The sequence below is a fragment of the Pseudophryne corroboree genome, chromosome 2, assembly GCF_028390025.1.
Source record: "Pseudophryne corroboree isolate aPseCor3 chromosome 2, aPseCor3.hap2, whole genome shotgun sequence".
In the NCBI taxonomy this organism is placed as follows: Eukaryota; Metazoa; Chordata; class Amphibia; order Anura; family Myobatrachidae; genus Pseudophryne; species Pseudophryne corroboree.
In genome coordinates, this window is record NC_086445.1 from 576,477,327 (window position 1) to 576,504,238 (window position 26,912).

The following is a 26,912-nucleotide window of genomic DNA, read 5'->3' on the forward strand; positions in this document are numbered from 1 at the left end:
TGGAAATAAAGCAAAAAAGCAAGCAACTAGGCAAAACCATGTTATAAAAAAATTATAATATAGGTTGAACTTGATGGACATTTGTCTTTTTTCAACCTCAACAACTGTGTAACTATGTTGTACCTTAGGTAGGGCAGATGTAACATCTAAATTGCAGTGTAAACATAAAGCTGTCTAACATTTGAGGCTACATGCAAAGCAGTATTTACCTGGCACAGAAAAAATATATCCCACCCAAATCTAAATCTCTGCACATGTCACTTGCAGTGTTGCATTGTTTTGCCCAGTTGTGTGCTTTTTTTTGCTTGACTTACAAAAACATGAATTAGGACCATAGTTTCTCTGAAGGTTCGAAAAGGTAAAAGCAGGTGTATTTGAGATGATTTATAAACCTACATTTGTTTGTAGCCTGTGTAGATGGACTCCCTAAAACTGGTTTCTGACTTCATAGTGATTTTAGTTTAGTTTGTGGTATCTCCCCCCCCCCCCCCCCCCCCCTCCCAACGCTTCTAAAATTTATTGTAACTTGTACTTAGTTATGTAACCTCTCTCAGAAAACCTGCTCAGTGACAATACTTGACTGTTTAGAGGAGTCACAACAGAGTAGACGGCTATGTCTATACTTGATGGTGTAACTGTTTGCACGTTTTACTTATCTCCTTGGTAACTTTTTTTTTTATAGCTTTCACCGATCTATCATTCCTTAGTTCTGAATAGCAGAGAAATTGTTATTTCGGTTGCTGAAACCTGGACTGTCATCCATTATGACTAAACTAATTTGCTACAGTAGGCATTCAGCACTTTAAATTTATTGCCAATTTATACTGCATCTCTGTGGGGCAGATTGTTAGCTGCGGAACTTACTTTGCAGTTGCAGCTCCAGGGTTTAACGCCTGGAGCCATTCAATCATTTGTCAATTTTCACACGTACAGTAGAAAGCCCACTGCTAATGCATGTTAACGCATAGCTTCCAGATTTAGTACCCGGAGTTATGGAATTACCCGGGGCTGTAAACCCCAGAGGGTGCCCTTTACCATGGATATTTTCTTGCAGCTCCTGAGGCAGTGGGAGAAAAATGTGTGTTCAGTGCACTTTCAGCGCTCACTGCATGGGATAGTGGATAGTGGGCAGAAATTGAATAGCTCAGGACAGAGCTGCAGCTGCATGGTAAGTCCCACAGCAAATTGAATCTGCCCCAGTTTGTAATACTCCCCACCTTCTTGCTCCCCTCCCTGGCTGCCTGACAGATGAAGCTTCTTCTCACCTCAGTGCTGCTTGGATACACAGGACTGTTCCCTGACTTCTGTGAGTTCATAGAACCAGCGATAGGGTAATATAAACCAGTTGAATGTTAAGTCTTAGCCCTTTTCTTAATTTATGAACACCAAGGATATTGATTCACAGGTGGATGCTAACTGCACACAATTCAGATGCTTGTGTAGTTGAGCGATTATGCTACTGCGCATGCGCAAATTATTCTGAAAACCCCGACGGCACATGTGTATGTTCAGATATGCTTTAAAAGTGGTGAGGCAAAACGGTTGGGCATTCTTGGGCAGTTTCTTGAAGGTGACCTGAAGGGTGTGACTAAAATGAGCTATAGGGACATGTAATTGGTGTCATGGGCTGCTTTCAGAGAGGCTATGTTCAGACAGACACTGCACCTGCTATAGGCTGGTGGAAGTGTCTATGGTGGACTGTCTAGAACTGCCGGCGCTGCTACTGCGTGCAGGGGTACAGAAAGCGGGCATCTGAGGGTGCATGCTAGTACACAAAGGGAAGGTTAAGATTAGTATTTGCATATTATTGCACTCAGGACTATGGTAACGGGCGCTAGAGTGGACACGGCAGCATCTACCACTTAATCAAATGTGTAAATGCCATGTGTTGTTGTTGTGGGTTTTTTTTTATTTTTTATAAGCAATGCATATATCAAAAGACAACGAACATGCCATGTTTAATATGTTGCATGGCCATTATGAGATTTTTCTGTCCTTTTAGTTTTCAGGGGAGATGCCAAATATACGTATATACAGTATGCACTGTTTACACTTCTGTATTAACGCACAGGGCCTGATTCATGTTTATATGTAAGGCTGATGTTTTTGCAAGGGAGCAATTATCAGCAGACTGCACACATGTAGCGATCCGCTGCGCCTACACAAAGGTACCTTTGTGTTCACCCTGTCCGTTTATAAGCTGAGGGGCTGTTAGGGGACGGTAATGGGGCGTTGCAATAAAAACAGGAGTTTCTTCTTTGAGTTCCATAGGGCTCCACAGGAATAATATTGGTGGGGAGGGCGGCGGGTGTTTACAGGTGGTAGGATCAGCTCCTGGGCACCATACAGTTAAGCCTTTCACATATCCCAGGATGCCTCGGTCCCTCTCCCTATAACCCCACCCAGGCAGGTCAGTTTTGGTCACAAGCCCAAAGCAGGAAGAAGATGAAGAGACAGAAGACATAGTACACACTCAGACAGGAGAAGGGAACCAGTGACCAAAGCCGCAAAACCCAGAGAGGCCAGGTGCGTCAGGGTGGGTGCCCTGTGAACCTCGAAGAAAGAATTAACAAAAGGTAAGTCAATCACAAATCTCCTTTTCCTCTTTAGGTTCAATAGGGCTCCACAGGGATATCATTAGGGATGTCCTAAATTAGTACTTCAAGGGTGAGGATGCTCCTGCATGGACAGTAGTATCTGGCGTCCAAATGAAGCATCCTGGGAGGCAAATGTATCAGTCATAGAATCTAAGAAAGGTGTGGATAGAAGACCATGAAGCCACCTTTGCACAATTGTTCAGCCGAGACGGCGAGGTGCCCATGGTGGTCCTACAGACCGAGTAGAATGAACAGAGATAGAAGCTTGGACTTGAAGACCAGCCTGAGAACATGCTTGTGCTATTGCTTTTCTAATCCATCTGGCCAGAGTCTGTTTATTAGCTGGTCAATCACGTTTGTGAAAACCATGACGGATGAAGACTGAATACGATCTCTGTAGTGAACTTGTTCGGTCCACAAAGATACGGAGGGCACGAACCACTTCCAGAGAACTCTGCAGCCGAGAGATGAAGGCCGGAACTACGATGTTCTCTTTTATGTAGAAAATGGGAAACCAACTTAAATCGGTAACCCAGTCTAGTACGAAGGACTGCCCTGTCCAGATGAAAAATCAGGAAGGGAGAGCGACAGGAGAGAACTCCCAAATTAGACACCAGTCTGGCATATGCAATGGCCAGAAGGAACAAAGTCTTCGCAGTTAACGAGTAGCGGTCTACTGATTCCAAAGGTTCAAAAGGAGCCTATTGAAGAGCTTTCCGAACCACAGACAGGTCCCACGGAGCCACTGGTGGGACGTAGGGAGCCTGTACCCTGATCATGCCCTGGAATGAAGGTGCGAATGTCCTTAAGCGTGGCAATCCTGCCTTGAAACCAGACAGATAAAGCAGGAAAATGCACTTTGAGGGAAGCCAGCGAAGGCAGATGTCAGTTTTTTGTATAGTGCAGCAGGAAGGTGGCTGCACCTTTTTACAGTCCAAAGCCATTTTTTATTTTTTTTCCTTCTATGTTTACACTGAGCCTGTCACTGCTGGATTTCTATTAGACTACAGCACACAGGCTCCAAGACTCCCTGTCGGCTCCGAAACTCCCGCACGGCATCTGCCAAGACAGGTACTTGTGACTGGGCCCACACCAAGTGACTAGCACCGCTGCTGCTGGCAACCCCCGGACTGCATGGCCGGCCATCAGGGAACAAATTCTCTGGGACCCGCACTCAAATCGGACACTGGCGCTGACCAGGGAATCCACTAGACCACCAGGGCATATGGCGGCAGAGGAAATATTTATTAAGGGCCCCTCAGAACCAGTGGTTGAAATGCTAGCATAGGGGAGGGAGCGCCAGCCTGTAGCCCCTCCCACAGCTTTCGGGACGCCAGTCCATTGCTGACTTCCTGCCGTTTAGCTGCAGCTCCACACCCTCCTTCCCTCAGACTCCGGCAGCCAAACCAGTGCAAGCAAGCTGGGAATGCTGGTTTAAGTCTCCCTGTAAAGAATGTCTCCAAGGAGTCAGGTTTTCACATCACTTATATTGTACCTGCTGACAACCCAAAGCTGAGTAGTTGATAAAAGTGCTCATTGCAGTTTATATCATCGTTTATGTCTGAATCGTATGTGACTTGTGCTAGTTTCTGCTGTCTGATTTTTTTTATTTCTTTTTTTTCCTGTCATTTTAGCAATTTATATTATATCTGTCGCTGTCTCTCTCTTCCCTGTGACCAGAGTGCTGTCAGGGGCCCTCTTTATACAGTTTCCGTGTTACTGCTGAATGTTGTCTTATACTATAACAGTATGTCTAGCAAAGCAAAAAGTCACAAAAGCCTGACGCCCCAGTATTACAGTCAGGTTTAACTGGACAGGATGTAGAACCAGGATGGGCTCTGTGTAAACTGCTATGCACCTCTTGGCCAGTCAACATTCCCAGCACCTACTTAAGGACCCCATGGGTTTCATTCACTCAGTACCTTAGTGGATCTGTTGACTCCCCCCTATGGGACCCCTTATGTTAAAACCGCCTAATATAGTCCCTGTGGCTAACCCACCGTGGGATGATACACTGAATACTACAGTTCAGAGCTTAGCCCAAATGATCCTAGCGTTAGAAAATGTTACCTGGGAATGTTACCTCTAGGTCTACTACTCATACCCCTTCCTCTCAGTCCACTGCTTTATCAGACTCGTTAGTCCTTGGCTAAGGGGAGGACACACAGTCTTTCACTGATTCCTGCATTCTTACAGAGGATTCTTCCAGCACAGTGGAGGTGAGTCCTTTAATTGAGGCTATTAAGCACATTCTTCAACTCACCGAGGATGAACCTGAGTCAGTTAAGAAAACAGATGTTTTTAAGCGACGACAAGATAATGAAGTCTAAATTCCCTCATTCAGATCATCTTATGGAATTTAGACAGGAACCCTGGAAAACTCTGGGTAAAAAGTTCCCTGTGTCTAAAACGCTTGGTTTCACGGTACCCTATCCCTGCAGAGGATTGTGCTAAGTGGGAGGCTCCCCCTTTAGTAGACTTGCATATTGCACGTCTAGTTAAGAAGTCCATTCTACCTGTCACTACTCTTTCCTCACTGAAAGAGCCCACTGATAGACGCATTGAACATTGTCTCAAGTCTATTTTCTCTAACGTCCTAAGTGGATGCTGGGAATCCGTAAGGACCATGGGGATTAGCGGCTCCGCAGGAGACTGGGCACAACTTAAGAAAGCTTTAGGACTACCTGGTGTGCACTGGCTCCTCCCACTAAGACCCTCCTCCAGACCTCAGTTAGATTCTTGTGCCCGACCGAGCTGGATGCACACTAGGGGCTCTCCTGAGCACCTAGAAAGAAAGTATATTTAGGTTTTTTATTTTCAGTGAGATCTGCTGGCAACAGACTCACTGCAGCGAGGGACTAAGGGGAGAAGAAGCGAACCTACCTAACAGGTGGTAGTTTGGGCTTCTTAGGCTACTGGACACCATTAGCTCCAGAGGGATCGACCGCAGGACCCGACCCTGGTGTTCGTTCCCGGAGCCGCGCCGCCGTCCCCCTTACAGAGCCAGAAGCACGAAGAAGGTCCGGAAAATCGGCGGCAGAAGACTTCGGTCTTCACCAAGGGTGCTGGGGGGGGGGCGCCCTGAGGGCAATAAATAACACCTTGGCTGGCAAAATATACATCATATATAGTCCCAGAGGCTATATAGATGTAAAATTACCCCTGCCAGTATCACAGAAAAAGCGGGAGAAAGTCTGCCGAAAAGGGGGCGGGGCTTCTCCCTCAGCACACTGGCGCCATTTTCTCTTCACAGTGCAGCTGGAAGACAGCTCCCCAGGCTCTCTCCTGTAGTTTTCAGGCTCAAAGGGTTAAAAAGAGAGGGGGGGCACTAAATTTAGGTGCAATATATGTATACAAGCAGCTATTTGGGGAAAAATCACTCAGTTATAGTGTTAATCCCTGCATTATATAGCGCTCTGGTGTGTGCTGGCATACTCTCTCTCGGTCTCCCCAAAGGACTTTGTGGGGTCCTGTCCTCAGTCAGAGCATTCCCTGTGTGTGTGCGGTGTGTCGGTACGGCTGTGTCGACATGTTGGATGAGGAAGGTTACGTGGAGGCGGAGCAGAGGCCGATAAATGGGATGTCGCCCCCTGTGGGGCCGACACCAGAGTGGATGGATAGGTGGAAGGTATTAACCGACAGTGTCAACTCCTTACATAAAAGGCTGGATGACGTAACAGCTGTGGGACAGCCGGCTTCTCAGCCCGCGTCTGCCCAGGCGTCTCAAAGGCCAACAGGGGCTCAAACAACGCCCGTTACCTCAGATGGCAGACACAGATGTCGACACGGAGTCTGACTCCAGTGTCGACGAGGTTGAGACATATACACAATCCACTAGGAACATCCGTTACGTGATCTCGGCAATGAAAAATGTGTTAAGCATTTTCTGACATGAACCCAAGTACCACATAAAAGGGGTTTTATTTTTGGGGAGAAAAAACAGCCACTGTTTTGTTCCCACATCAGATGAATGAATGAAGTGTGTAAAGAAGCGTGGTTTCCCCCGATAAGAAACTGGTAATTTCTAAAAAGTTACTGATGGCGTACCCTTTCCCGCCAGAGGATAGGTCACGTTGGGAGATATCCCTTAGGGTGGATAAGGCGCTCACGTTTGTCAAAAGGTGGCACTGCCGTCTTAGGATACGGCCACCTTGAAGGAACCTGCTGATAAAAAGCAGGAGGCGATCCTGAAGTCTGTATTTACACACTCAGGTTATATACTGAAACCTGCAATTGCCTCAGCATAAATAGTGCTGCTGCAGCGTGGTCTGACACCCTGTCAGATAATATTAATACGCTAAGACAGGGATAATAATTGCTAACATTGAGCATATTTAAGACGTTGTCTTATATATAAAGGATGCACAGAGGGATATTTGCCGGCTGGCATCCAGAATTAATGCAATGTCCATTCTGCCAGGAGGGTAGTAGAAACCCGGCAGTGGACAGGTGATGCTGCATTTAAAAGGCACATGGAGATTCTGCCTTATAAGGGTGAGGAATTGTTTGGGGATGGTCTCTGGGACCTCGTATCCACAGCAACAGCTGGGAAGAAAATTTTTTTACCTCAGGTTTCCTCACAAAAGCCTAAAGAAAGCACCGTATTTTCAGGTACAGTCCTTTCGGCTTCAGAAAAGCAAGCGGGTCAAAGGCGCTTCCTTTCTGCACAGAGACAAGGGAAGAAGGAAAAAGCTGCACCAGTCAGCCAGTTCCAGGATCAAATATCTTCCCTCGCTTCCTCTGAGTCCACCGCATGACGCTGGGGCTCCACAGGTGGAGACAGGTGCGGTGGGGGCGCGTCTCTGGAACTGTAGGGATCAGTGGGCTTGCCCACAGGTGGATCCCTAGGTTCTGCAAGTAGTATCACAGGGATACAGGCTGGAGTTCGAGACGACTCCCCCTCGCCGTTGCCTCACATCAGCCTTGCCTGCTGCCCTCGGAGAAAGGTAGTACTGGCGGCAATTCACAAGCTGTACTTCCAGGAGGTGAAATCAAGGTACCCCTCTTTCAACAAGGCCGGGGTTACTATTCCAAAATGTTGTGGTACCGAAACCAGACGGTTCGGTGAGACCCATTCTAAAATTGAAATCCTTGAACACTTGTATACGAAGGTTCAAGTTCAAAATGGAATCGCTAAGGGCGATTATTGCAAGCCTGGAAAATGTCAGGGTATCACTGGACATCAAGGATACTTACCTGCATGTCCCTATTTACCCTTGTCACCAGGTGTACCTCAAAATTGTGGTACAGGATTGTCATTACCAATTCCAGACGTTGCCGTTGGTCTGTCCCCGGCACGAGGGTATTTACCAAGGTAATGGCCGAAGTACTTATCCCGTACTTGGACGATCTCCATATAAAGGCGAGGTCCAGGGAGCAGTTGTTCGTCGGAGTAGCACTATCTCGGGAAGTGCTACAACAGCACGGCTGGATTCTGAATATTCCAATGTCACAGCTGGTTCCTATGACGCGTCTACTGTTCCTGGGTATGGTTCTGGACACAACAGGATAAAAAGGGTTTCTCCCGGAGGAGAAGTCCAAGGAGTTGGCGTCTCTAGACGGAGACCTCCTAATACAAATACAGGTATCGGTGCATCTATGCACGCGAGCCTTGGGAAAGATGGTAGCTTCTTACGAAGAATTTCCATTCGCCAGGTCCCATGCAAGGATCTTCCAGTGGGATCTGTTGGACAAGTGGTCCGGGTCGCATTCTCAGATGCATCGGCGGATAACCCTGTCTCCAAGGGCCAGGGTGTCGCTGTGGTGGTGACTGCACATCTTCTAGGGGGCCGCAGATTCGGCATACAGGACTGGGTCCTGGTGACCACGGATGTCAGCCTTCAAGGCTGGGGGGCAGTCACACAGGGAAGAAACTTCCAAGGCCTATGGAAAAGTCAGGAGACTTCCCTACACATAAATGTTCTGGAACTTTGGGCCATTTACAATGCCCTAAGTCAGGCTAGACCCCTGATTCAACACCGGCCGGTGCTGATCCAGTCAGACAACATCACGGCGGTCGCTCATGTAAACCGACAGGGCGGCACAAGAAGCAGGATGGCGATGGCAGAAGCCACAAGGATTCTCCGATGGGCGGAAAATCATGTGTTAGCACTGTCAGCAGTGTTCATTCCCAGAGTGGACAACTGAGAAGCAGACTTTCTCAGCAGACACGACCTCCACCCGAGAGAGTGGGGACTTCATCCAGAAGTCTTCCAAATGATTGTACACCGTGGGGAAAGGCCACAGGTGGACAGGATGGCGTCCCGCCTCAACAAAAAGCTACAAAGATTTTGCGCCAGGTCAAGGGACCCTCAGGCGATAGCTGTGGACGCTCTGGTAACACCGTGGGTGTACCAGTCGGTGTATGTGTTCCCTTCTCTGCCTCTCATACCCAGGGTAATGAGAATAATAAGAAGGAGAGGAGTAAGAACTATACTCATTGTTCCGGGTGGCCAAGAAGAGCTTGGTACCCAGAACTCCCAAGAAATGATCTCAGAGGACCCATGGCCTCTGCCGCTCAGACAGGACCTGCTGCAGCAGGAGGCCTGTCTGTTCCAAGACGTACCGCGGCTGCGTTTGACGGCATGGCGGTTGAACGCCGGATCCTGAAGGAAAAGGGCATTCCGGAGGAAGTTATCCCTACGCTATTTAAAGCTAGGAAAGAAGTGAACGCAAACCATTATCACCGCATATGGCGGAAACATGTTGCGTGCTGTGAGGCCAGTAAGGCCCCCACAGAGGAATTTCAGCTAGGTCGCTTTCTGCACTTCCTACAAGTCAGAGGTGACTATGGGCCTAAAATTGGGTTCCATTAAGGTCCAGATTTCGGCTCTATCGATTTTCTTCCAAAATAGAACTGGCTTCACTGCCTGAAGTTCAGACTTTTGTTAAGGGAGTGCTGCATAGTCAACCCCCGTTTGTGCCTCCAGTGGCACCGTGGGATCTCAACGTAGTGTTGGATTTCCTGAAGTCGCATTGAGTTGAGCCACTTAAATCCGTGGAGCTACAATACCTCACGTGGAAAGTGGTCATGCTGTGGGCCGTGGCGTCGGCCAGGCGTGTATCAGAATTGGCGGCTTTGTCATACAAATGCCCTTATCTTTATTTTATATGGATAAGGCGGAATTGAGGACTCGTTCCCAATTCCTTCCTAAGGTGGTATCAGTTTTTCATGTGAACCTACCTATTGTGGTGCCTGCGGCTACTTGGGACTTGGATGATTCCAAGTTTTCTGAACGTAGTCAGGGCCCTGAAAAGTATATGTTTCCAGGACGGCTGGAGTCAGGAAAACTGACTCGCTATTTATCCTGTATGCACCCAACAAGCTGGGTGCTCCTGCTTCTAAGCAGACTATTGCTCGCTGGATCTATAGCACGATTCAACTTGCACATTCTGTGGCTGGAATGCCGCACCCTAAATCTGTGAAAGCCCATTCCACGAGGAAAGTGGGCTCTTCTTGGGCGGCTGCCCGAGGGGTCTCGGCTTTACAAATTTGCCGAGCTGTTACTTGGTCGGGTTAAAACTAGTGATGAGCGGATTCGGTTTTACTCGGTTTTACTCGGTTCTCAAAACCGAATCTTATTGGCTATCCAAAACACGTGACATCAGTGAGCCAATAAGATTCGGTTTTGAGAACCGAGTAAAACTGAGTAAAACCGAATCCGCTCATCACTAGTTAAAACACTCTTGCAAGAGTCTACAAGTTTGATACCCTGGCTGAGGAGGACCTAGAGTTTGCTCATTCGGTGCTGCAGAGTCATCCGCACTCTCCCGCCCATTTGGGAGCTTTGGTATAATCCCCATGGTCCTTACGGAGTCCCAGCATCCACTTAGGACGTTAGAGAAAATAAGATTTTACTCACCGGTAAATCTATTTCTCGTAGTCCGTAGTGGATGCTGGGCGCCCATCCCAAGTGCGGATTGTCTGCAATACTTGTATATAGTTATTGCCTAACTAAAGGGTTATTGTTGAGCCATCTGTTGAGAGGCTCAGTTGTTCTCATACTGTTAACTGGGTATAGTATCACGAGTTATACGGTGTGATTGTTGTGGCTGGTATCTTAGTCTTACCCGGGATTCAAAATCCTTCCTTATTGTGTCAGCTCTTCCGGGCACAGTATCCTAACTGAGGTCTGGAGGAGGGTCTTAGTGGGAGGAGCCAGTGCACACCAGGTAGTCCTAAAGCTTTCTTTAGTTGTGCCCAGTCTCCTGCGGAGCCGCTAATCCCCATGGTCCTTACGGAGTCCCAGCATCCACTACGGACTACGAGAAATAGATTTACCGGTGAGTAAAATCTTATTTTTTCTCTCACTGGTGCTGTCAACAGACTGACCTTGGCTGTCTCCTGGGCTGCTAAAGCCATTAAATCATGGTTACAGGCCTTAGAGGAGGAATTGAGCTCAGATATGTCTGAGGACTGCATGACCTACTTAGCTGTTATGCAGTAAGCAGCTGCTTACATACATGAGGCCCTATCTGATGCCGGATTGTGTTGGCAGCTAAGACGTCTACTGCCTCCATACTAGCACGGCACATCCTTTAGCTCCATTCCTGGAAGGCTGACCTTGATTTCAAGAGAATGTTGGAATTTCTCTAGTTTACTGGTGAAGTGTTTGGGATTGAATTGGGCAAAACTCACTGCTTTGGCTTTCAGCTAAGACTGCTTTTCTCCCGTCTCCACCAACTCCACGTGTTGGGAATTCTACCTTTCGTTCCATTCGTCCTCAAGGCAAGGCAAAAAGACAGGCTTTCCTCAGACAAACGTCCGTCACAAAGCTTAAGCCCAAGACCAAGCAACCGTGGGCTGCTTGTCAACCTTCAGCAAAAGCTGACAAGCCTGCAGCCTGAAAGGGAGGGCCTCTTCCTGGGGGACCCCAGCGTGGAACGCCAACTTCTTAATTTTGTGCACACCTGGACTCTTGACCACTTCAGACACCTGGGTGCAAGAAGTGGTCTCACGGGTACGCCGTCTCCTTCGAGACGCCATCCCCCACAGTACTTTTGCATAGGTCTTCCATCAGACCCCCGAAAGGCTTTATTTCTGCAACAGGTTGTGAAATCACTACTGTAATTCCGCTCTGTCTCCACACGGAAAGGGCTATTATTCCTCCTTGTTTCTGGTGCCCAAGCGAAACTGGTCACACCGACCCATCCTCAGTTTCAAATCTTCAAAAGATTTGTCAAGGTTACCAAATTCCGCATGGAGACACTTCGCTCCATAGTCCTTGCTATGGAGCCAGGGGACTTTATGCTATCCCTGGATATACAGGAGGCCTATCTGCATATCCCTATTGCTCACTCGCATCAGCAATACCTACGTTTTGCTATAGTCAACCACCTCTATCAATTCAGGGCACTGCCATTTGGATTGTCTGCAGTGCCCATTATTTTTACCAAAGTCATGGTAGCACAGCAGCGTCGTCAGGGGGTAAGAATACTTGCCTATCTGGACAACTTACTGCTGCTAGCTACTTCACCAGTAGTCTTGCACAGCCATCTTCAATTCACGATGACACACGGATGGCTCATCAATCGGAAAAAGTCCTCCCTCACACCATCCCAGCGGATATTACACTTGGGAGCCCTGTTGGACTCTTTGAGACGGCGTCTTTCTGCCAGCAGACAAAATCTCAAAGCAGCAGGCTGCTCCAGCCGCGCCGAGTGTCCATTCACTCAGTTGTGCAGGTCCTCTGGACTGATGGTCTCAACCTTCGATATGGTAGAGTACGCTCGGTTTCATTCTCGGCCCCTAAAAGATCTGATCATGGTCAAGTGGAACGGCCAACCTCATCAGATCAGATCTCAAATGAGGACTCTCACTCTAGAGGTTCACTTGTCCCTCACTTGGTGGCTCCACACGGAACACCTAGACAAAGGATGGCCTTTTTGGATTCTGGACTGGGTACTCCCAACCATGGAAGCCTGGCTCTGCGGTTGGGGGGCAGTAACCAAACAGCACTCATTTCAGGGGCATTGTATGCTGTCGGGTTCCCGTCTCCTAATCAATGTCCTGGAACTACAGGCTATCTACAAAGCCTCAACTCTGGCGCAAACATCCTTCACGGCAGACCTGTTCAGGTTCAGTCCGACAATGCCACAGCAGTGGCATATCTCAATCACCAGGGTGGCACTCACAGCCACAGGGTGATGCAAGAAGTGGCCCGCATTCTCAGGGTGATGCAAGAAGTGGCCCGCATTCTCAGGGGGGCTGAACGTCACCTTCCAGCCATTTCGGCAGTCTACAAACCAGGGACCCTCGACTGGTAAGCAGACTTCCTCAGTCGCCAGGATGTTCACATGGGAGAATGGTCCCTTCATCCAGAAGTCTGCCAACTTCTAGTGGACAAGTGAGGCCTCACGCCACAAGGTTCTGGTATACAGAGCCCAATCACAGGATCCGCAGGCAGAGTTTGTGGAGGCTCTCTCAATCCAAATGGACCTTTCGTCTCCTGTACATCTTTCCTCAAGTATCCCTTCTGCCAAGAGTTCTACAGAAACTCAAACAAGAAGGGTGCAACCTCATTGCAGTAGCCCCAGCGTGGCTTAGACGCCATTGGTTCTCAGACCTGCAAGGCCTCTTGGTGGGAGTTCCACTTCCACTACGCCAAGACCTCCCACTACGCCAAGATCCAGCCTTCATCTCTCGGCTGCAGAGATCGTATTCCGTCTTCATCCTTCATGGTTTTCACAAACGTGATTGACCAGCTAATAAACTGACTCTGGCCAGATGGATTAGAAAGGATATAGCACAATCATGTTCTCAGGCTGGTCTTCAAGTCCCAGCTTCTATCTCTGTTCATTCTACTCGGTCTGTAGGACCATCATGGGCACCGCACGTGTCCGCTGAACAATTGTGCAAAGGTGGCTTCATGGTCTTCTATCCATACCTTTTCTTAGATTCTATGACTTTGATATATTTGCCTCCCAGGATGCTTCATTTGGACGCCGGATACTACTATCCACGCAGGAGTGTCCTCACCCTTGAAGTACTATTTTAGGACATCCCCGATGTTATCCCTGTGGAGCCCTATGGAACCTGAAGAGGAAAAGGAGATTTGTGATTGACTTACTTTTTTGTTAATTCTTTCTTCGATGTTCACAGGGTGCCCACCCTGACGCACCTGGCTTCTCTGGGTTTTGCGGCTTTGGTCACTGGTTCCCTTCTCCTGTCTAAGTGTGTTCTTATGTGTACTATGTCTTCAGTCTCTCTTCATCCTCTTCCTGCTTTGGGCTTGTGACCAAAACTGACCTGCCTGGGCGGGGTTATAGGAGAGGGACCAAGGCATCCTGGGATATTTGAAAGGCTTAACTGTATGGTGTCCAGGAGCTGATTCTACCACCAATAACCCCCAGCCCCCACCATGGACAAGGAGATGCTCATGCATGTAGAGAAACATGTCACCGGCATTGCTGCTGCTGCGGTCAGTCTGTGTAGCCATAGGTCATCCCTAGGAGTCGATGTTCCTCGTTATTGCATTGGTGCTACTTATGAGTATGCTATTGCAGAGGACTTTTGGCTTCGGTGGGTGCCTTTCTTCTTACCTGGGCGGCAGTTTCACTGACGATGATTAGTAATTCCGTAACCTAGAAAAACACAGCTGTACAGGCTTTTGTATACAAACATGATTTAGGTCCAAAGTGTAAAGCTGGGTACACATGGTAAGATTTTGGCTATGTTAAGCTATCCTTCACTATTTCCCTTTAAAAGTTCCCTGAGCTCCTGAACAAATTAAATCGTGCATACACACAAAGATATAGCATAAGATTAAGCACAACAGATTAAGCACAACAGATTTAGCAAGATATGGCTTTTCACTTTATTGTGATGACACAAATTGGATACAATATCATACGTTACATACACACTGTGCAATATGTACTAGATAGTGTACTATCTAGCGAAAATTGAGCTGCATGTTCATCCGACATAGAACATTGGATACGACCCACGGGAGCATGCACCGCACTATATTGCATACAATATAGTCCGTACACACTGTGCACTATATCGCGCACTAGTCAGATAGTATGCGATATAGTGCAAAAAATCGTAGTGTGTACCCAGCTTAACATACTGTAGAAAGCATATCATACGTGTTCACAAAAAAAAATAAAAAATAAAAAATACCTTTTATAACAGTAAAAAAAAGGTCATATGATAGTTTGCAGTCTATTTACTTTCCAAAATTTGTACTGGTTCAGTACTTCATTTAGTTTACAAATTTTCATTTTGGTTAATTCTGTATTTGCCAAACAGGAGTTTCACAGACCAACTAAGGAAGATATCGAAGGATGCAGGAATGCCCATTCAAGGTCAGCCATGCTTCTGTAAGTATGCACAGGGTGCAGACAGCGTGGAGCCGATGTTCAAGCATCTAAAGCTTACCTATGTGGGTCTACAGCTCATTGTCGTTATTCTTCCTGGAAAGACTCCAGTCTATGGTAAGTGTAATGGCTTATGCCTCAAAGTGTGGAGAATGAGGGGCAGCTATGTCATTAAATAAGTATTATTATCCTTTATTTATATTGCACCACAAGGGATCCGCAGAGCACAATTAAAGAGTACATAAACGAATAATCAAAAACAGGAAAATAGAGACTTACAGTTGAAGACAATATAGGACAAGTACAGGGTAAATAAACATAGCTACAGCAGCAGACGACACTGGTCTAAGTATCAGGGTGGCAGAAAACGGCGGAATTTGGTGTTGTCAAACATGGTTTAAGTAAGAGAAGGATAAGCACATAAGGGTTGAGGGCCCTGCTCGTGAGAGCTTACATCCTAAAGGGGAGGAGCAGACAGACAGGGGTGACAAAGATGGGGTAGACAGTGAGCATGGACCAGAGGATTAGGATGAGATTAGGCTGGGTTTAGTGAAGAAGTGGGTCTTAAGAGCCCATTTGAAGTTCTGTAGGGAGGTGGAGCTTCTGAGTGGGGAGAGGTAGAAAATTCTAGAGAAAGGGAGCAGCATGTGAAAAGTCTTAAATGTAGAAGTGGGAGGAAGTAATCAGTAGGCAGGAGAGGCAGCGTAATAGTAAATGGTATCAATTGTGTGTGTGGGGGGGAGGGGGGGGGGTGTGGCTTGGCCGAGCATGTAGAAAGAAGCAAGAAGTGTGAGCTCCGACTAAACTCCTTCATTTATCCTCTGTTCCCTGCTGGTACATGCTCCTTTGTCTGCCTACACTGACCTCCTGAAGCAGGGCTCAATCTGAGCTGCTGTTTCGTACAAGACTTTGCTTGGAGCAGCTCTGTTGTGCCCTGAACCTGCGCTGCGCTGACTTTCTGGCTGCAATCTGCCAGATATGAAGTGCCATATTGATCTCCCTACTTCCCAGCTAGAGTCGGGCAGTGTTTACCTGCTCATTAACGCGACTCACGCTCTCCCTCCCGCTGCTGCTCGCAGCCAGAGTTTAGAGGGAGCTGCCGCCAGCCTCTTGTGTTGAGCGGTCCAGGCAGGACTCTCATCTAGCCGCCGCTGCTACTGTGAGCCTTGTGAGGCTAATCTACTGTCTGCGTGGCTGCTGGGGACCCATCCTTCACTTTCTACACTCTGCCCAAGCTCGTCATAAGAGTGGTTTCCTTACCCAAGACTCTCTAATCTTTTATATTTCACAGCCTGCAGTAAGAGCCTTCCGCCTCCTTTTTTTTTTTAAATACTTTTATTGCTGACTGTGGACGTATAACCCATACTTCACTCACCTCCAGAGTGGGAATTTATTTTTCTTCATTTTTTGTCTGTATTCGCATTATATTGTGCTTTGAGTTGTCTTCTCTCTCTACTACACCGCTGCTTCACCTGCTCTACAACATGGTGAGGGCTGGCAATAACGCTGCAGCGTCGAAGCTGGAAAAATTTGCCAAGGGAGGCCCAACCTCCTCCTCAACCTCCGCAATCTGCTAACCCCTCGTCACCTTCACAGCCTGTGGGAGAATCTCCCCAACCTGACGACTCCGCACAGTCGACACAACAGATTCTGCTTGCCATATCGGCCTCCAAACAAAGTTACGGACAAAATTGGTCAGGTGCCGGCTGAAATCGCCCTGATTAGTCATGATATGCAGAAGATTTGTGAACGGGTGGGGGAAGCAGAACTTCGCATTTCTGACCTAGATGACGTGATTAATCCTCTTAAAGCTACGGTTACTGATCTGACCACTCGGATGTCGGCGGTTAAAGCAAAATTATCCGATATTGAAGGGAGACTCCGACGTATCAATGTCAGTTTTCTTGGTTTTCCAGAGAGGGCGGAAGTCTGCGCACCAACTATTTCGCCTTTAGTCCCTAATTTATTGTGGAGAGGACACACAGTGTGCCTGCTAGAGCTCCTCCCCCGCACGTACTTTTCTAGCTAGTTTCCTACACTATAAAGACAGTGATGCGATCCTTCGGCTGGCTCGCCTACAGGGCCCCTTGAAATTTGACAACCAAATTATTTCCGTTTATCCGGATTTCTCGAACGTCCTTGAGGATGCTGGGACTCCGTAAGGACCATGGGAAATAGACGGGCTCCGCAGGAGATAGGGCACTTTAAGAAAGCTTTGAACTCTGGGTGTGCACTGGCTCCTCCCTCTATGCCCCTCCTCCAGACCTCAGTTTTACACTGTGCCCAGAGCAGGATGGGTGCACTGCAGAGAGCTCTCCTGAGTTCTCTGCCTAAAAGCATTTTTGTTTGGATTTTTTCTCTACTTTTTCTACTTTTTCACAGGGAGCACTGCTGGCAACAGGCTCCCTGCATCGAGGGACTGAGGAGAGAGGAGCAGACCTTCTTGTCTAAGATAGGCTCTGCTTCCTCGGCTACTGGACACCATTAGCTCCAGAGGGGGTGAACGCAGGTTCTTACTGGGCGTCCACCCCCGGAGCCGCGCCGCCGTTCTCCTCACAGAACTAGAAGAACAGAAGACAGAAGTCGTCAGGCGGCAGAAACATTCAGCTTCACGGAGGTAACGCACAGCACTGCAGCTGTGCGTCATTGCTCCCATACACCTCACACGCTCCGGTCACTGTAAGGGTGCAGGGCGCAGGGGGGGGCGCCCTGGACAGCAATATAAACACCTCTTATGGCAAAAGACAATATACATGTACAGGTGGGCACTGTACATGTATATAAAAGAGCCCCAGCCATATTTTTGTAAGTTTGAGCGGGACAGAAGCCCGCCGCCGAGGGGGCGGGGCTTCTCCCTCAGCACTCACGAGCGCCATTTTCTCTCCACAGCATCGCTGAGAGGAAGCTCCCCGGACTCTCCCCTGCTTACTCACGGTGAAGGGGTGTTTAAAAGAGAGGGGGGGGGGGGGGGCACATAATTGGCAGATAACATATTATACAGCGCTGCTGGGGAAAAACATTTTGTGTTGGTCTCCAGGATCATTGCGCTGGGGTGTGTGCTGGCATACTCTCTCTCTGTCTTTCCAAAGGGCCTTGACAGGGATACTGTCTTCAGGAAAGGGGTTCCCTGTGTGTGTGTGTGTGTGAAGTGTGTCGGTACGCGTGTGTCGACATGTTTGACGAGGAAGGCTCGCTTAATGTGGAGGGGGCGTGCTTGAAAGTCATGTCGCCGTCGGCAACGCCGACACCGGAATGGGTGGATATGCTGAATGTCTTGAATGCAAATGTTAATCTATTGCATAAAAGGTTAGACAAGGCAGAAGCTAGGGATCAGTCAGGTAGCCAGTCCATGCCTGTCCCTGTGGCGCCAGGCCCTTCGGGGTCTCAGAAGCGCACCATATCCCAGATCGATGATACAGATACTGACTCTAGTGTCGACTATGAAGATGCAAAATTACAGCCGAAGGTGGCAAAAGGTGTTCGGTACATGATTATTGCCATTAAAGAGGTTTTGCATATTACTGAACCCCCGGTCCCTGACATGAGGGTACACGTGTATAAAGGGAAAAAGCCTGAAGTCACCTTTCCATCCTCATTTGAACTAAGTGAATTGTGCGAAAAGGCTTGGGAATCTCCGGATAGGAGACCACAAGTTCCCAAAAGGATTCTTATGGCGTATCCTTTTCCACAAACTGATAGGATACGCTGGGAATCTTCGCCTAAAGTAGACAAGGCGCTGATACGATACGGCTTCCCTCAAGGAACCTGCTGACCGCAGGCAGGAAATTACCTTGAAGCACATTTACACTCATTCAGGTACTATTGCTAGACCGGCTATGGCGTCGGCCTGGGTTTGTAGTGCGGTTGTGGCATGGGCAGATTCCTTATCTACGGAGATTGACACCTTAGATAGGGATGCTATTTAAATGACCATAGAGCATATCAGAGATGCTGCCTTGTATATGAGAGATGCTCAGAGAGACATTTGTTTATTAAGCTCCAGAATAAATGCTATGTCTATTTCTCTGACGTCCTAGTGGATGCTGGGAACTCCGAAAGGACCATGGGGAATAGCGGCTCCGCAGGAGACTGGGCACAAAAGTAAAAGCTTTAGGACTACCTGGTGTGCACTGGCTCCTCCCCCCATGACCCCCCTCCAAGCCTCAGTTAGATTTTTGTGCCCGAACGAGAAGGGTGCACACTAGGTGGCTCTCCTGAGCTGCTTAGTGAAAAAGTTTAAGTAGGTTTTTTATTTTCAGTGAATCCTGCTGGCAACAGGTTCACTGCACCGTGGGACTAAGGGGAGAAGAAGCGAACTCACCTGCGTGCAGAGTGGATTGGGCTTCTTAGGCTACTGGACATTAGCTCCAGAGGGACGATCACAGGCCATGCCATGGATGGGTCCCAGAGCCGCGCCGCCGGCCCCCTTACAGAGCCAGAAGACAGAAGAGGTCCGGAAAATCGGCGGCAGAAGACGTCCTGTCTTCAGTAAGGTAGCGCACAGCACCGCAGCTGTGCGCCATTGCTCTCAGCACACTTCACACTCCGGTCACTGAGGGTGCAGGGCGCAGGGGGGGGGCGCCCTGAGACGCAATAAAAACACCTTAGATGGCAAAAAATACATCACATATAGCTCCTGGGCTATATGGATGCATTTAACCCCTGCCAATTTTTCCTTAAAAAAGCGGGAGAAAGGCCACCGAGAAGGGGGCGGAGCCTATCTCCTCAGCACACTGGCGCCATTTTCCCTCACAGCTCCGTTGGAGGGAAGCTCCCTGACTCTCCCCTGCAGTCCTGCACTACAGAAACAGGGTAAAACAAGAGAGGGGGGGGGGCACTAATTTGGCAGATAAATCAATACAGCAGCTATATAAGGGAAAAACACTTATATAAGGTTATCCCTGTATATATATAGCGCTCTGGTGTGTGCTGGCAAACTCTCCCTCTGTCTCCCCAAAGGGCTAGTGGGGTCCTGTCCTCTATCAGAGCATTCCCTGTGTGTGTGCTGTGTGTCGGTACGTTGTGTCGACATGTATGACGAGGAAAATGGTATGGAGGCGGAGCAATTGCCTGTAATAGTGATGTCACCCCCTAGGGAGTCGACACCTGACTGGATGGTCTTATGGAAGGAATTACGTGATAGCGTCAGCACTTTACAAAAGACTGTTGACGACATGAGACAGCCGGCAAATCAGTTATTACCTGTACAGGCGTCTCAAACACCGTCAGGGGCTCAAAAGCGCCCGTTACCCCAGATGGTCGACGCAGACCCAGACACGGACACTGACTCCAGTGTCGACGGTGAGGAAACAAACGTATTTTCCAGTAGGGCCACACGTTACATGATCACGGCAATGAAGGAGGTTTTGAACATTTCTGATACTACAAGTACCACAAAAAAGGGTATTATGTGGGGTGTGAAAAAACTACCCGTAGTTTTTCCTGAATCAGATGAATTAAATGAGGTGTGTGATGAAGCGTGGGTTTCCCCCGATAAAAAACTGCTAATTTCTAAAAAATTATTGGCATTATACCCTTTCCCGCCAGAGGTTAGGGCGCGTTGGGAAACACCCCCTAGGGTAGATAAGGCGCTCACACGCTTATCAAAACAAGTGGCGTTACCGTCTCCTGATACGGCCGCCCTCAAGGAACCAGCTGATAGGAAGCTGGAAAATATCCTAAAAAGTATATACACACATACTGGTATTATACTGCGACCAGCAATCGCCTCAGCTTGGATGTGCAGTGCTGGGGTGGCTTGGTCGGATTCCCTGACTGAAAATATTGATACCCTGGACAGGGACAGTATATTATTGACTATAGAGCATTTAAAGGATGCATTTCTATATATGCGAGATGCACAGAGGGATATTTGCACTCTGGCATCAAGAGTAAGTGCGCTGTCCATTTCTGCCAGAAGAGGGTTATGGACGCGACAGTGGTCAGGTGATGCGGATTCCAAACGGCATATGGAAGTATTGCTGTATAAAGGGGAGGAGTTATTTGGGGTCGGTCTATCGGACCTGGTGGCCACGGCAACGGCTGGGAAATCCACCTTTTTACCCCAGGTCACCTCTCAGCAGAAAAAGACACCGTCTTTTCAGGCTCAGTCCTTTCGTCCCCATAAGGGCAAGCGGGCAAAAGGCCACTCATATCTGCCCCGGGGCAGAGGAAGGGGAAAAAGACTGCAGCAGGCAGCCTCTTCCCAGGAACAGAAGCCCTCCCCCGCTTCTGCCAAGTCCTCAGCATAACGCTGGGGCCTTACAAGCGGACTCAGGCACGGTGGGGGCCCGTCTCAAGAATTTCAGCGCGCAGTGGGCTCACTCGCAAGTGGACCCCTGGATCCTGCAGGTAGTATCTCAGGGGTACAAATTGGAATTCGAGACGTCTCCCCCTCGCCGGTTCCTGAAGTCTGCTTTACCAACGTCTCCCTCCGACAGGGAGGCGGTATTGGAAGCCATTCACAAGCTGTATTCCCAGCAGGTGATAATCAAGGTACCCCTCCTACAACAGGGAAAGGGGGATTATTCCACGCTGTTTGTGGTACCGAAGCCGGACGGCTCGGTGAGACCTATTTTAAATCTGAAATCCTTGAACACTTACATACAAAGGTTCAAATTCAAGATGGAGTCACTCAGAGCAGTGATAGCGAACCTGGAAGAAGGGGACTATATGGTGTCTCTGGACATCAAGGATGCTTACCTCCATGTCCCAATTTGCCCTTCTCACCAAGGGTACCTCAGGTTTGTGGTACAGAACTGTCACTATCAGTTTCAGACGCTGCCGTTTGGATTGTCCACGGCACCCCGGGTCTTTACCAAGGTAATGGCCGAAATGATGATTCTTCTTCGAAGAAAAGGCGTCTTAATTATCCCTTACTTGGACGATCTCCTGATAAGGGCAAGGTCCAGGGAACAGTTAGAGGTCGGAGTAGCACTATCTCAAGTAGTACTACGACAGCACGGGTGGATTCTAAATATTCCAAAATCGCAGCTGATTCCGACGACACGTCTGCTGTTCCTAGGGATGATTCTGGACACAGTCCAGAAAAAGGTGTTTCTCCCGGAGGAGAAAGCCAGGGAGTTATCCGAGCTAGTCAGGAACCTCCTAAAACCAGGCCAAGTGTCAGTGCATCAATGCACAAGGGTCCTGGGAAAAATGGTGGTTTCTTACGAAGCGATTCCATTCGGCAGATTCCACGCAAGAACTTTTCAGTGGGATCTGCTGGACAAATGGTCCGGATCGCATCTTCAGATGCATCAGCGGATAACCCTGTCTCCAAGGACAAGGGTGTCTCTCCTGTGGTGGTTGCAAAGTGCTCATCTTCTAGAGGGCCGCAGATTCGGCATTCAGGACTGGGTCCTGGTGACCACGGATGCCAGCCTGAGAGGCTGGGGAGCAGTCACACAGGGAAAAAATTTCCAGGGCTTGTGGTCAAGCATGGAAACGTCATTTCACATAAATATCCTGGAACTAAGGGCCATTTACAATGCCCTAAGTCAAGCAAGGCCTCTGCTTCAGGGTCAGCCGGTGTTGATCCAGTCGGACAACATCACGGCAGTCGCCCACGTAAACAGACAGGGCGGCACAAGAAGCAGGAGGGCAATGACGGAAGTTGCAAGGATTCTTCGCTGGGCGGAAAATCATGTGATAGCACTGTCAGCAGTGTTCATTCCGGGAGTGGACAACTGGGAAGCAGACTTCCTCAGCAGACACGACCTCCACCCGGGGGAGTGGGGACTTCACCCAGAAGTCTTCCACATGATTGTGAACCGTTGGGAAAAACCAAAGGTGGACATGATGGCGTCCCGCCTCAACAAAAAACTCGACAGGTATTGCGCCAGGTCAAGAGACCCTCAGGCAATAGTTGTAGACGATCTGGTAACACCGTGGGTGTACCAGTCAGTGTATGTGTTCCCTCCTCTGCCTCTCATACCCAAGGTACTGAGAATCATAAGAAGGAGAGGAGTAAGGACTATACTCGTGGCTCCGGATTGGCCAAGAAGAACTTGGTACCAGGAACTTCAAGAGATGCTCACGGAGGACCCGTGGCCTCTACCTCTAAGAAAGGACCTGCTCCAGCAGGGACCCTGTCTGTTCCAAGACTTACCGCGGCTGCGTTTGACGGCATGGCGGTTGAACGCCGGATCCTGAAGGAAAAAGGCATTCCGGATGAAGTCATCCCTACCCTGATCAAAGCCAGGAAGGATGTAACTGTGCAACATTATCACCGTATTTGGCGTAAATATGTTGCATGGTGTGAGGCCAGGAAGGCCCCTACAGAGGAATTTCAACTGGGTCGTTTCCTGCATTTCCTGCAAACAGGACTGTCTATGGGCCTAAAATTAGGGTCCATTAAGGTTCAAATTTCGGCCCTGTCGATTTTCTTCCAGAAAGAACTAGCTTCAGTTCCTGAAGTTCAGACGTTTGTCAAGGGGGGTACTGCATATACAGCCTCCTTTTGTGCCTCCAGTGGCACCTTGGGATCTCAATGTAGTTTTGGGGTTCCTAAAATCACATTGGTTTGAACCACTCACCACTGTGGACTTAAAATATCTCACATGGAAAGTGGTTATGCTGTTAGCCCTGGCTTCAGCCAGGCGTGTCTCAGAATTGGCGGCTTTATCCTATAAAAGCCCTTACCTGATTTTTCATACGGACAGGGCAGAATTGAGGACTCGTCCTCAATTTCTCCCTAAGGTGGTTTCAGCGTTTCACTTAAACCAGCCTATTGTGGTACCTGCGGCTACTAGGGACTTGGAGGATTCCAAGTTGCTGGACGTAGTCAGGGCCCTGAAAATATATGTTTCCAGGACGGCTGGAGTCAGAAAATCTGACTCGCTGTTTATCCTGTATGCACCCAACAAGCTGGGTGCTCCTGCTTCTAAGCAGACTATTGCTCGTTGGATTTGTAGTACAATTCAGCTTGCACATTCTGTGGCAGGCCTGCCACAGCCAAAATCTGTAAAAGCCCATTCCACAAGGAAAGTGGGCTCATCTTGGGCGGCTGCCCGAGGGGTCTCGGCTTTACAACTTTGCCGAGCAGCTACTTGGTCAGGGGCAAACACGTTTGCTAAATTCTACAAATTTGATACCCTGGCTGAGGAGGACCTGGAGTTCTCTCATTCGGTGCTGCAGAGTCATCCGCACTCTCCCGCCCGTTTGGGAGCTTTGGTATAATCCCCATGGTACTTTCGGAGTTCCCAGCATCCACTAGGACGTCAGAGAAAATAAGAATTTACTTACCGATAATTCTATTTCTCATAGTCCGTAGTGGATGCTGGGCGCCCATCCCAAGTGCGGATTGTCTGCAATACTTGTACATAGTTATTGTTACAAAAATCGGGTTATTATTGTTGTGAGCCATCTTTCAGAGGCTCCTCTGTTATCATGCTGTTAACTGGGTTCAGATCACAAGTTGTACGGTGTGATTGGTGTGGCTGGTATGAGTCTTACCCGGGATTCAAAATCCTTCCTTATTGTGTACGCTCGTCCGGGCACAGTGTCCTAACTGAGGCTTGGAGGGGGGTCATGGGGGGAGGAGCCAGTGCACACCAGGTAGTCCTAAAGCTTTTACTTTTGTACCCAGTCTCCTGCGGAGCCGCTATTCCCCATGGTCCTTTCGGAGTTCCCAGCATCCACTACGGACTATGAGAAATAGAATTATCGGTAAGTAAATTCTTATTTTCTGCTAGGCGGCTCTTGTGGACCCGACAGTGGACGGGAGATGCCGATTCAATGCGGCATATGGAGTCCTTGCCTTACAAAGGGGAGGAGTTGTTTGGAGACGGCCTCTCGGACCTTGTCTCTACGGCTGGTAAGTCGAATTTCTTACCTTATGTCCCCCCGCAGCGTACAAAAAAGGCACCTCATTATCAAATGCAGTCCTTTCGTTCCAATAAAAACAAAAAGGTACGGTGATCGTCCTTTGTTGCCAGAGGGAAAGGTAGGGGAAAGAAGCTGCACACAGCTAGTTCCCAAGAGCAAAAGTCCTCCCCTGCCTCTGCAAAGTCCACCGCATGACGCTGGGGCTTCCCGGGGGGAGGCAGATCTAGTGGGGGCTCGTCTTCGGTTTTTCAGCCACGTCTGGGTTCACTCGCAGGTGGATCCCTGGGCATTAGAGATTGTTTCTCAGGGATACAGGCTGGAATTCGAAGACTTGCCTCCTCGCCGGTTTTTCAAATCGGCTCTGCCGGCTTCCCCGTCAGAGAGGGAGCTAGTGTTGGCGGCAATCCAAAAATTGTATATTCAACAGGTGATTGTCACAGTTCCTCATCTCCAGCAAGGAGAGGGATATTACCCGACCCTGTTTGTGGTTCCGAAACCGGACGGTTCGGTCAGACCCATTTTAAACCATTTTAAACCATTTTAAACCTAAAATCTCTGAACCTGTACTTGAAGAGGTTCAAGTAAAAGATGAAATCACTCAGGGCGGTCATCGCCAGCCTGGAGGGGGGGATTGGATGGTGTCCCTGGACATAAAGGATGCATACATTCATGTTCCGATATTCCCCCCTCATCAGGCGTTCCTGAGATTTGCAGTGCAGGACTGTCACTACCAATTTCAGACGTTGCCGTTTGGGCTTTCCACGGGCCCGAGGATTTTCACCAAGGTAATGGCGGAAATGATGGTGCTCCTGCGCAGGCAGGGGGTCACAATTATCCCATACTTGGACGATCTCCTCATAAAGGCGAGATCTCGGGAGAAGTTGCTGGACAGTGTGTCTCTGTCCATGAAGACGTTGCAGATACACGGCTGGATTCTCAATATACCGAAGTCCCAGCTAGTCCCTACAACGCGTCTGACCTTTTTGGGCCTGGTTCTAGACACATACCAGAAAAAGGTTTTTCTTCCGATCGAAAAGATTCATGAGCTCATAGCCATGGTCAGGAACCTCTTAAAACCAAAAAAGGTTTCAGTGCACCATTGCACATGGGTCCTGGGGAAGATGGTGGCTTCATACGAGGCCATCCCTTTCGGCAGGTTCCATGCGAGGACCTTTCAATGGGACCTATTGGACAAGTGGTCCGGGTCCCATTTACGAATGCATCAAAGGATCACCCTGTCTCCCAGGACCGGGGTCTCTTTCCTGTGGTGGCTGAACAGTGCTCACCTGCTAGAGGGTCGCAGGTTCGGCATTCAGGACTGGGTTCTGGTGACCACGGACGCAAGCCTCTGAGGCTGGGGAGCAGTAACACTGGGAAGAAATTTCCAAGGTCTCTGGTCAAACCTAGAGACTTGTCTCCACATCAACGTCCTGGAGTTGAGGGCCATAAACAACGCCCTGTGTCAAGCGGAGGAATTGCTTCGGAGAAAACCGGTTCTGATTCAGTCGGACAACGTCACGGCAGTGGCTCATATAAACCGGCAAGGCGGAACAAGGAGCAGAGTGGCCATGGCAGAAGCGACCAGGATTCTACGCTGGGCGGAAGGCCATGTAAGCGCACTATCAGCAGTGTTCATCCCGGGGGTGGACAACTGGGAGGCGGACTTCCTCAGCAGGCACGACCTGCATCCGGGAGAGTGGGGACTTCATCAAGTAGTCTTCGCACAGATCACGGATCGAAGGGGACTGCCTCAAATCGACATGATGGCATCCCGTCTCAACAAAAAGCTAAAGCGGTATTGCGCCAGATCAAGGGACCCTCAGGCGGTAGCGGTAGACGCTCTGGTGACACCTTGGGTGTTCAGATCGGTCTATGTGTTTCCTCCTCTTCCTCTCATACCCAAAGTGTTGAGAATAATAAGAATGAGCAGGGTCAGAACAATCCTCATTGTTCGAGATTGGCCGCGGAGGACTTGGTATCCGGAGCTGCAAGAGTTGCTCACAGAAGATCCGTGGCCTCTTTCTCTAAGGCAGGACCTGCTGCGGCAGGGGCCCTGTCTGTTCCAAGACTTACCGCGGCTGCGTTTGCTGGCATGGCGGTTGAACGCCGGATCCTAGCGGAAAAAGGAATTCCGGAGTAAGTCATTCCTACCCTGATCAAGGC

The 26,912-nt window shown here is 48.9% G+C and overlaps 1 protein-coding gene across 1 annotated transcript in view; it reads left to right on the forward strand.

Moving 5' to 3' along the window:
• The window catches only part of LOC135002199 (protein argonaute-4), a 223,367-nt gene that overhangs the window by 161,447 nt on the left and 35,008 nt on the right, over nt 1-26,912 (forward strand). Inside the window, exons 12-13 of the mRNA XM_063951647.1 lie at nt 10,924-11,040; nt 14,854-15,038. Coding sequence (XP_063807717.1) covers nt 10,924-11,040; nt 14,854-15,038 — 302 coding nt within the window. The remainder of the gene's footprint in view (nt 1-10,923; nt 11,041-14,853; nt 15,039-26,912) is intronic.